The sequence below is a fragment of the Scyliorhinus canicula genome, chromosome 17 (assembly GCF_902713615.1).
Source record: "Scyliorhinus canicula chromosome 17, sScyCan1.1, whole genome shotgun sequence".
Classification (NCBI taxonomy): Eukaryota; Metazoa; Chordata; class Chondrichthyes; order Carcharhiniformes; family Scyliorhinidae; genus Scyliorhinus; species Scyliorhinus canicula.
Window position 1 is genome coordinate 98694633 of NC_052162.1, and position 10905 is coordinate 98705537.

General features: G+C 53.9%; 1 protein-coding gene across 2 annotated transcripts in view; it reads left to right on the top strand.

The window, feature by feature from the left end:
* The first annotated feature begins 488 nt into the window (after positions 1 to 488).
* The window catches only part of LOC119952362 (glycine receptor subunit alpha-4-like), a 101909-nt gene continuing 91492 nt past the window's right edge, over positions 489 to 10905 (top strand). For both annotated transcript variants that reach the window (XM_038776056.1, XM_038776057.1), the window contains exon 1: positions 489 to 866. In XM_038776056.1, the coding sequence (XP_038631984.1) occupies positions 802 to 866 (65 nt within the window). In that variant the 5' untranslated portion in view covers positions 489 to 801. The remainder of the gene's footprint in view (positions 867 to 10905) is intronic.

Here is a 10905-nt window from a genome sequence, read left to right on the forward strand (position 1 = left end):
GCTTGTCACAGAGCCCGAGGCCAGAGCTTGTGCATGGAATCTTTTAACATGGGCAGACTGTTGTGTTGCAGCTACCATGGTTCTGACCGACCGGGGAAACCGTCCTGCTCTTCACGGCGTATGGGAAGTATTTTGCAGGTTAATCATTAACCTGCTTGGTCGCATGCAGGGCGAGGGTCTCCAGGGATATGGAGTAAAAGTGGGTAAATGGAACTGAAGGACTGTTCAAACCTGATCCGTTTGAGGGTGGAGCGGGTTTGAGCGGCTGAATGGCATTCCCCTCCTGTTCCTGAGTTGCTCGTCTATTTTAGTTGTGTGCTTGTTCCTTTTAATTTGAAATCAGCTGAGGGGAGGGAAACCAGCATGCCTGAGAGAGTGTAAGTGGCTGGCAACGATAGGGTTAGCAACTTATCTCTCTGTCTCTCTCTCTCTCTCTCTCAGTCCCTCCCTCTCCCCCCTGCACCTTTGGTGTGTGTGTGTGTGTGTCGGTGCTGCTCCCCACTCACCCCTCCCCAATCTCACTGGGAGGCTTGTCCGGGCCATGTGATGATGTCTCTTTGATCCATCAGCTGCTTGAACAGACTAAAGTGGATTTTGGACAAAAGCTGGCAGTTCTCCCTGCGCCCTTTGCTAGTTCATCCCACCCCCTCCTCCCTGTCAGCTCGACCTGATGGCTGGGAGCTTGTTCTGAGAGAGAGAGAGATAGAGGGCAGCTCCCCGATCACTGGGACTGACCGCTGCCAGGGTGGGGGTGAAATCACCCAATCTGCCGAATTGAGGGGTCTGCCGAGGCGGGAGGAAATGCAGCTGCTGCATTTCAGCACCATATTATTCATTTGCCTTTTGGAAGCAAACGGTGGCATCAGGTGAGTGAACGGATACATTTAAAGGAGCGAAATTGATCTGATTGTATAAAGTTCAGAGTTTAATCTTTGTTTAGGTTTAATAAACCGTTGAGTCAGACGATGTAATAATGCCACAAAGAGGTGGGCTGTGAGTTTAAGCAGCTGCTGAAGTATTTCCCCAAATAGTGTCTGCTTATTCTGGAAACAAAGCGAGTTAGGGTTTAGCCTATTCCAGTATAGTCACAGGTTTATTTATTGTGGATATAGTTTATGTGCGAGGGTGTCTTTTCCATTCCCTGAGCTGTAGAAGATCGGGAGAGAATCATCCCAGAGCAATTTCCAGCGCAGAAAGCGACCCACCCACACACACACACAAGCGGACTCCAGAATCCGGCTCTCACACACACCGGCTCCCAGATAATCCAGTTGACATGGAGAATTTGGTCCTTGCACTCCAGAGGGGTACACCCAGACTCATACACCCAGAATCCAGGCTAAATGCAAACAGTCCTACCCACAGCACTCCAGGGACATTGGAGAATGCATACAGAGCATCCCACACACAATCCGGCTCCAGAATCTGGATCTCACAGAATCCGGCTCCAGAATCTGTATCTCACAGAATCCGGCTCCAGAATCTGGATCTCACAGAATCCGGCTCCAGAATCTGTATCCCACAGAATCCGGCTCCAGAATCTGGATCTCACAGAATCCGGCTCCAGAATCTGTATCTCACAGAATCCGACTCCAGAATCTGGGTCTCATGCAATCTGGCTCCAGAATCTGAATCTCACAGAATCCAGTTCCGGAATCTGGATTTCACATAATCCGGCTCCGGAATACAGATCTCATGCAATCCGGCTTTGGAACCCAGAACCCAGATCTCATACAATTAGACTCTGGATCTGGATCTCACAGAATCTAGCACCGGAATCTGGATTTCACACAATGCGGCTCCAGAATACGGACCTCATGCAATCCGGCTATGGAACAAGGATCTCACACAATCCGGCTTTGGAATCAGGGTCTCAAATTCCGGCTCTGGAATCAGGTTCTCGCACAATCCGCCTCTCACACAATCTGGCTCCGCAATACTGATCTCACATAATCCAGCTCCGGTATCTGGATCTCACGCAATCCGGATCTGGAATCTCAGTCTCACTCTATCGGGCTCCGGAATCTGGTTCTCACACAATCCGGCCCTGGAATCGGGATCTCACATAATCCGGCACCGGAATACGGATCTCACGCAATCCGGCTCTGGAATACGGATCTCATGCAATCCAGCTCTGGAACCAGGATCTCACATAATCTGGCTCTGGAATCTAGATCTCACGCAATCCAGATCTGGAATCTGAATCTCATTCTATCCGACTCCGGAATCTGGATCTCACACAATCTGGATCTCAAAAAATTCAGCAATTCACACACCCCGGCTCCAGAATATGGACCTCACACAATCTGGCATCTCACATAATCCAGCTCCGGAATCCGGGTTTCGTATGATCCAGCTCCGCAATTGTCCAACTTCATTGTAGTGAAGGGTTCAGGGTATGATCTGAAATTGTCATGCCTTTGAAAAGCTCTTTGTTGGCATTCACAGATAGTTGGCTTGGTGTTAATTGTTGCATTTATGGCTGGGATGGGTGAAATTCAAGTATCTAGCGGTCTCTTCTCATCCAGCTGAGCTGGCCGAGTCCAAGGAAATGACATTTCAAATGATTAGCTATATCTCGGTCAATAGTAGGGGTGGCATGGTGGCACAGTGGTTAGCACAGTTCAATACGGCCTTAGGTGGCTGTCTGTGTGGAGATTGCACTTTCTCCCCATGTCTGCATAGGTTTCCTCCAAGTGCTCCGGTTTCCTCCCACAGTCCAAAGATTTGCAGCTTAGGTGGATTGGCCATGATCAATTACCCCTTAGTGTCCAAAGATTGAGTGGGGTTACGTGAATGGAGCAGGAGAGTGGACCTGGTTGAGGTGCTCTTTCAGAGGGTCGGTGCCGACTCGATGGACCAAATGGCTTCCTTCTGCACTGTAGGGATTCTATGATAGTGTTGAAGAAGTGAAGGACATTCCTCTTCCAGCAAGAGTGTGGACATCTGGCAATATCCGTGTGGGATGGATTTGGTGGCAACTTTGTGGAATATTGTTAACCACGCTTTGTACCAGTCCCTCGCAGTATTTCTCACAGTTGGCTTTGCATAGGTTCCACCGCTTCTTCCTTGAGCTGGTGATGATAGGTCGTCAAAGGGTGATGTGGGTCAGTCTCTCCTGGATGAGTGAGAAGCTATGCAAGACTTGGCATGAAGTTGGGTTGCCATGTGTTAAGCTGACCCAGCAAAGGCCAGGTGAGTAGTAACTCCTCCATCTCACAGAGTGGAAATTTCCTGGCTGTTTGGGGTCATGGTTAGGATTGATTGAGGTCATTCTGTACAGCCCAATTTGCAAGTTTTGCACCAAGTCTCAAGCTGTTGACATTCCAATATAGACAGTTGGGTTCAATAAGACAAGAAGAACATGGTTGTCACAGCTGGAACTGGGAGGCTTGTATTCCTTTTGATATCTTGAAGACCCCAATGTGTTCAGGAGAAGCTTGTAGTCATTTTGTTATTTTGAAGACCCCAATGTGTTCAAGAGAAGCGAAGTAGGCTATGTCTGTCATGGCCGATTCAACATTTATGGCCTAACCATGCTTTGGATGGGCAGCAAGGTTTTATCAGCTTTGTTGGATGAGATGTGTGGTTCTTGGATACAGATCACGTTAGCTGTATGTTGCTGGCCAAGGGCACTGATCTTCATAGAATTTACAGTGCAGAAGGAGGCCATTCGGCCCATCGAGTCTGCACCGGCTCCTGGAAAGAGCACCCTACCCAAGGTTAACACCTCCACCCTAGCCCCACAACCCAGTAACCCTACCAACACTAAGGGCAATTTTGGACACTAAGGGCAATTTATCATGGCCAATCCACCTAACCTGCACATCTTTGGACTGTGGGAGGAAACCGGAGCACCCGGAGGAAACCCACGCACACACGGGGAGGATGTGCAGACACCGCACAGACGGTGACCCAAGCCGGAATCGAACCTGGGACCCTGGAGCTGTGAAGCGATTGTGCTATCCACAATGCTACCGTGCTGTTATTGTTTGGCGGCAGTTAGCCCTTCAACATTGAGTTGCAGGATGCGGAGTGCCAGTCCGATGGTGAGGGATCTACAGAAATTCATTTTGCTGCCAGTTGTAGATATGGTGATACTGGAAAATTGATGAACCATACAAACACCATACTTTGTGGTGTATTGTTTAAACTCTAGATATCGTGGGCCAATAGCGGCTGTTGTGAACAATGTATTTACAAGCTTCCATACCAATGGACTTTGAATGCGCAACTGAGATTAGTTAATTTCTTACACAATGCAACTGGATTTCTGTGAACATAAGAAGATAAGAACGAGGAGATGGTATCGTCAATTCTGCCCCTCAAGCCCTCTCTGTTATTCAACACAATCATGCTGATACCCTCTCGGTCTCAACTCCACTTTCCTTCCTGTTCTCCATAACCCTTCAACCCATTACTAATTAAGAATCTGTCTATTTCTTCCTTAAATTTACTCAATGTCCCAGTATCCACCGCTCTCTGGGTCGTGAATTTCACAGATTCATGACTCTTTGGCGAAAAGTAATTTCTCATCATCTCTGTTTTAAATCTGCTACCCCTTATCCTAAAATTATGACGTCTCTTTCTAGATTGCCCCACAAGAGGAAGCATCCGCTCTACATCTAATTTGTCAATACCCTTTATCATCTCATATATTATATGATGTGGAGATGCCGGCGTTGGACTGGGGTGAGCACAGTAAGAAGTCTTACAACACTAGGTTAAAGTACAACACCAGGTTAAAGTACAACACCAGGTTCAACTGAGGAAGGAGCAGTGCTCCGAAAGCTCGTGTTTGAAACAAACCTGTTTGACTTTAACCTGGTGTTGTAAGACTTCTTACTGTGCTCATATATCTCAATTAGATCTCCACTGATTCTTCTAAACCCGAAACCCGAGAGAGTATAGACCTAAACTGTCCGATATCTTTTCAGAAGACAAACCTCTCATCTCTGGAATCAATCTAGTGAATCTTCTTTGAACTGCCTCCAATGCAATTGCATCCCTGCTCAAATAAGGGGCACACAACTGCTCACTCCATTCCAGGTGCAATCTCACAAGTGCCTTGGACAGTTGCTGCAACACTTCGCTACTTTTCTACGCTATTTCTTTTGTTATAAAGGCCAAAAGTGCCTTTAATATCAATTCACTTTGGATCATTAGTTCATCTGAGTACTCAAAGTCGAATTAGAAACATTCAGATAACTCCAACTCAATCCTAATCCAGCCTTACTGAATGATGACATACAGTTTCTTCTGAACCAGGTAATCTGCTGCAGCCTATTGGAGCCGGTGTGAGTCAATTGGCTGAAGCAATTCACGATGATCAATTTTTTCCAGTGGGTTTGCGACCAATCACAGGTGCTAGCTTTTCTGGGGCTTCAATGTATCAGCTTGAACCATCTTTTCCCCTTTCTATATGCAACTCTCAGTCTGTATTTTTGGAATCGCAGCAATATTATTTGAATTTTCTTAGTCACGCTGTTCAGTAATTTGAACATTATTAATAATCTGCCTTAATATTCATCATGGTCAAGCCATCAGCTTTATATTTACCCGAGGCAGACACAATCATGAGGAACTTACCCAATCTGTGTGTATCTAATCTCCGCTTACGCTAATTAATGCCCTCGATGCACATAAAAGCTCTGGAGGCCCGAAATGGTAAGTGAAATAACATTTATTTAATTGCTTAAAGTAAAGGCCACAACTCAGCTTAAAACTCAACGGTCCCAGTCGGGACAACAGGAGGAACCAGTCTCAGCGGGACTACCAGAAGTGCCAGTCCCAGTCTTTTTAAAGGTAAGTTTATCATCCCCAGCCGGGCGGGCCACCACCCGTATTCTACGGATCCCATGGAGAAATCGATCGAACTGTCCCCATGGTCTTGAGGGTTATTATATGCACATGCGACTGGATGTCCATTCTGCATCATTGCTTCCCCAAGTTTAGGTTGAGATGTATCGCATTGTAGATTGACTTTCTTTGTGATGATTTACGGGTACTTCCTGTTTCTTCCCTGTCTTATTCTCTTATTTCCCCTTTATTTTATTTTTACTGTTACATTTTTGATTCATGGATGATTAATGGACCTGTGTCTTTAAAGTAGTGGCTTGTGCCTTTAATTCAAGCAGAGGCTTTTAGCAGCAGCAGAGGTCCCTGTTCAAACCGGAGCTGTGGACTGTCCAACATCAATGATAGAAGTTAGCTGGGGCTCGGTGTGATTAATCTAAATCGATTTATTGGCTCAAAAGTCTGAGGTTTGTCTGGTAACAGGTAGTGATTGAATCTGATCCCACTGGAATGTTTGCAGAGTAATGAGGTTCTCAGTTTGGTTTCTGTTTGACCTGGCAACTTGGGAGAGAAGACCCCATCTCTCTTCCCTCCACTATTCTCCAGAAAGGCTGTATTTCTCAACTGGCAGAAAACCCATCTAAAGGAGAACCATTACAATCCAGGATCTGTTAACTCCCTTCAGGAAGCTGTTGCTAATTCTCTCCAGAAAGGACCATCTAACTCTCTCTCCAATAAGACTGTGGGTGTTGGACTCCTGAAACTACAGAGGCCCGAAGACGAGCCACGGACTGGAAAGTCTAATGGAGCAGGGACATTGCTTCTCCGAGAAAGTTGTGAGAACAGGCTGCAAAATAAAAACTCTAATTTACGAGCTTACTGTCTGGAAAGCATGCAAGGAACCATCATCTGAATCAAAGATTCTCTCTTTCAGTCATGTTTTTTTTTTCTTTTCCACCCCTCTGTGTTTGTCTATCTTGTGGTACAGAGTGGGGAGACAAGTAGGAGTTAGGTACTCATTAATATTTAACCAACTGTATTTTCTGTGTATTTAATTTTAGTTCTCAGGAGTGGGCAGCACAGTGGTTAACTCTGTTGCTTCACAGCGCCAGGGACCTGGGTTTGATTCCCAGCTTGGGTCATGTGCGGAGCCTGCATGTTCTCGCTATGTCTGTGTGGGTTTCCTCCGGGTGCTCTGGATTCCTTCCACAAGTACCGAAAGACGTGCTGTTAGGTGAATTGGACATTCTGAATTTTCCTCAGGTGCCAGAGTGTGGTGACAAGAGGATTTTCACAGTAACTTAATTGCAGAGTTAATGTAAGCCTATTTGTGATGCTAATAAAGATTCTTATTATAAATAAACAGTAATAGTGTTACATTTACATAACTGTTGATTGTAATTCTCCCCGGAACTACACTGACTCTTGCTGCGTTAACTCTCTCGGTGGTTTTCATTATGTCTGACAATGTGGGAAGCATGGGCGGAATTCTCCGACCGCCCGCAGGGTCGGGGAATCGCCCGGGGCCAGCGTAAATCCCGCCCCCGCCGTGGCCGGAATTATCCGCCATCCGGGAATCGGTGGGAGCGGGAATCACGCCCCGCCGATTGGCGTTCCCCGCTCCCCGGCGATTCTCCAGCCCGCGATGGGCCGAAGTCCCGCTGCTGACAGGCCAATCCCGCCGACGTGGTTTAAACCACCTCTAGTGCCGGTGGGATTGGCGGCGTGGGGCGTTGGACCCCGGGGGGGGGGGGGTGTGGGGGTGCCCCCACTGTGGCCTGGCGCGCGATCGGGGCCCAACGATCGGCAAGCGGGCCTGTGCTGTGGGGACACTCTCTTTATTCCGCCGCCGCCACGGCCTCCACCTTGGCGGAGGTGGAAGATTCCCCCCCTACCGCGCATGCGCCAGTTGTGAGGACCAGCGAAGGCCTTTCGGCCAGCCCCGACGCCGGGTGGCATAGCGCCAAAGGCCGTTGGTTTTGGCACCATCGGCGGAGTGGAAACCACTCTGGCATGGGCCTAGCCCCTAAAGGAGAATTCCGCACCCTTGGGGAGGCCCGATGCTGGAGTGGTTGGCGCCACTCTGCTACGCTGGGACCGCCCCGCCCGGCCAGGTAGGGGAGAATCCCAGCCATTGGCTGTACCCCTGCTACAGCTGTCAGTGACGACATCTCTAAAATAACTTGAACTCTGAAACAAAAGAGAAAATGCTGGAAAATCTCAGCAGCTCTGGCAGCAGCTGTAGGGAGAGAAAGAGCTAATGTTTTGAGTTCAGATGACCCTTTGTCAAAGCTGAACTTGAATTCTGGCTTGGTCAGTAGGCAGTTCTCTCGCAGCTGTGGTAAATGTAGGGATTTCAGATATGTTGGGCTGGATTCTTCATCAGCCAACGCCGGAATCGTGAACCGCCAGAATCAGGAACTGCGATCGGGTGGAGAATATGGGCCGGGATTCTCCGAACCCCCGCCGGCCTCCGAATTCTCCGACTGCCCCCAAAAGTCGGCGAGGCGTGAATCGCCCCGCCCGCCTCGGAGAATGGTGGGGACCGGCGAGACGCTATGGACCCGGAGACAGCGTGGTGGTAGGTCACGCCGTGGGTTGGCCGCAGGAGAAGTGGCGGCATGGCCGCAGTCGGTGTGCTGGGGGAGGGGGTGCATGTGTGTGGTGGGGGGGATGGGGGGTGCGGTGATGGGAAAGAGGGCATGTGCCGGGGAGGGGTAGAGGGCGTGTGCCGGGGAGAGGGCGAGTGCTCGGGAGGGGTCGAGTGCCGGGGAGAGGGGGGCGAGTGCTGGGATGAGGGGGCGAGTGCCGGGGTGAGGGGCGATTGCCGGGGTGAGGGGGCGAGTGCCGGGGTGAGGGGCGAGTGCCCGGGTGAGGGGAAAGGGCGAGTGCCGGTGTGAGGGGAGAGGGCGAGTGCCGGGGTGAGGGGAGAGGGCGAGTGCTGGGGTGAGGGGGGCGATTGCCTGTGTGAGGGGGTGAATGCCGGGGAGGGGGCGAGTGCCAGGAAGGGGACACGTGCTGGGGTGAGGGGGCGAGTGCGGGGTGAGGGGGTGAGTGCCGCGGTGAGGGGGCGCGTGCTGCGGTGAGGGGAGAGAGGGCATGTGCAGGGGTGAGGGGGGAGAGGGCATTTGTAGGGGTGAGGGGGCGAGTGCCGGGGTGAGAGGGCAAGTGCCGGAGAGAGGGGCGAGTGCCGGGGAGAGGGGAGAGATAAGTGCAGGGGTGAGGGGGCGCCGGAGTGAGAGGGCGAGTTCCGTGGTGAGGGGAGAGGGCGAGTACTAGGGTGAGGGGGTGTGTGCCAGGGTGAGGGGGTGAGTGCCAGGGAGAGGGGAGAGGGCGTGCCAGGGTGAGGGGGCGAGTGCCGGGGTGAGGGGGCGAGTGCCGGGGTGAGGTGGCGAGTGCAGGGGTGAGGGGGCGAGTGCCGGGGTGAGGTGGCGAGTGCCGGGGTGAGCGGGCGAGTGCAGGGGTGAGGGGGCGAGTGCAGGGGTGAGGGGGCGAGTGCCGGGGTGAGGGGACGAGTGCCGGGGTGAGGTGGCGAGTGCCGGGGTGAGGGGGCGAGTGCCGGGGTGAGGGGGCGAGTGCAGCAGTGAGGGGGCGTGTTCAGGGGTGAGGTGGCGAGTGCCGGGGTGAGCGGGCGAGTGCCGGGGTGAGGTGGCGAGTGCCGGGGTGAGGCGGCGAGTGCCGGGGTGAGGGGGCGAGTGCAGGGGTGAGGGGGCACGTGCAGGGGTGAGGGGGCACGTGCAGGGGTGAGCGGGCGAGTGCCGGGTCGAGGGGGCGAGTGCAGCAGTGAGGGGGCGTGTTCAGGGGTGAGGTGGCGAGTGCCGGGGTGAGGTGGCGAGTGCCGGGGTGAGGTGGCGAGTGCCGGGGTGAGGTGGCGAGTGCCGGGGTGAGGGGGCGAGTGCAGGGGTGAGGGGGCGTGTTCAGGGGTGAGGTGGCGAGTGCCGGGGTGAGCGGGCGAGTGCCGGGGTGAGGTGGCGAGTGCCGGGGTGAGAGGGTGAGTGCCGGGGTGAGGGGAGAGGGCGAGTGCCAGGGTGAGGGGGTGTGTGCCGGGGTGAGCGGGCGAGTGCCGGGGTGAGGTGGCGAGTGCCGGGGTGAGCGGACGAGTGCAGGGGTGAGGGGGCGAGTGCCGGGGTGAGGGGGCGAGTACAGGGGTGAGGGGGCGAGTGCCGGGGAGACGGGGCGAGTGCCTGAGTGAGGGGGCGAGTGCCGGGGAGGGGAGAGAGGGCGAGTGCCTGGGTGAGAGGGCGAGTGCGAGGGAGGAGGGAGAGATAAGTGCAGGGGTGAGGGGGCGAGTGCAGGGGTGAGAGGGTGTGTGCCGGGGTGAGGGGAGAGGGCGAGTGCCAGGGTGAGGGGGTGTGTTCCGGGGTGAGCGGGCGAGTGCCGGGGTGAGGTGGCGAGTGCCGGGGTGAGCGGGCGAGTGCAGGGGTGAGGGGGCGAGTGCTGGGGTGAGGGGGGCGAGTACAGGGGTGAGGGGGCGAGTGCTGGGGAGGGGGGGAGAGGGCGAGTGCTGGGGTCAGGGGGTAAGTGCCGGGGAGGGGTGAGGGGATGAGTGCCAGTGTGGGGGGAGAGGGCGAGTGCCGGGGTGAGGGAGCGAGTGCGAGGGAGGAGGGAGAGATAAGTGCAGGGGTGAGCGGGCGAGTGCAGGGGTGAGGGGGCGAGTTCAGGGGTGAGGTGGCGAGTGCCGGGCTGAGATGGCGAGTGCCGGGGTGAGGGGGTGAGTGCCGAGGTGAGGTGGCGAGTGCCGGGGTGAGGGGGCGAGTACAGGGGTGAGGGGGCGAGTACCAGGGAGGGGGGGAGAGTGCGAGTGCCGGAGTGAGGGGGTAAGTGCCGGGAGGGGTGAGGGGGTGAGTGCCAGGGTGGGGGGAGAGGGCGAGTGCCTGGGTGAGGTGGCGAGTGCCGGGGTGAGGGAGCGAGTGGCGTGGTGAGGGGGTGAGTGCCGGGGAGGGAGCGAATACCAGGGAGGGGGCGAGTGCCAAGGACGGTGCGAGTACCGGGGTGAGGGGGTGAGTGCCGGGGTGAGGGGGTGAGTTCCGGGGTGAGGGGGTGAGTGCTGGGGACGGGGGAGAGAGCGACTGCCGGGTGAGGGGGTGTGCCGGGGTGAGTGGGTGAGTG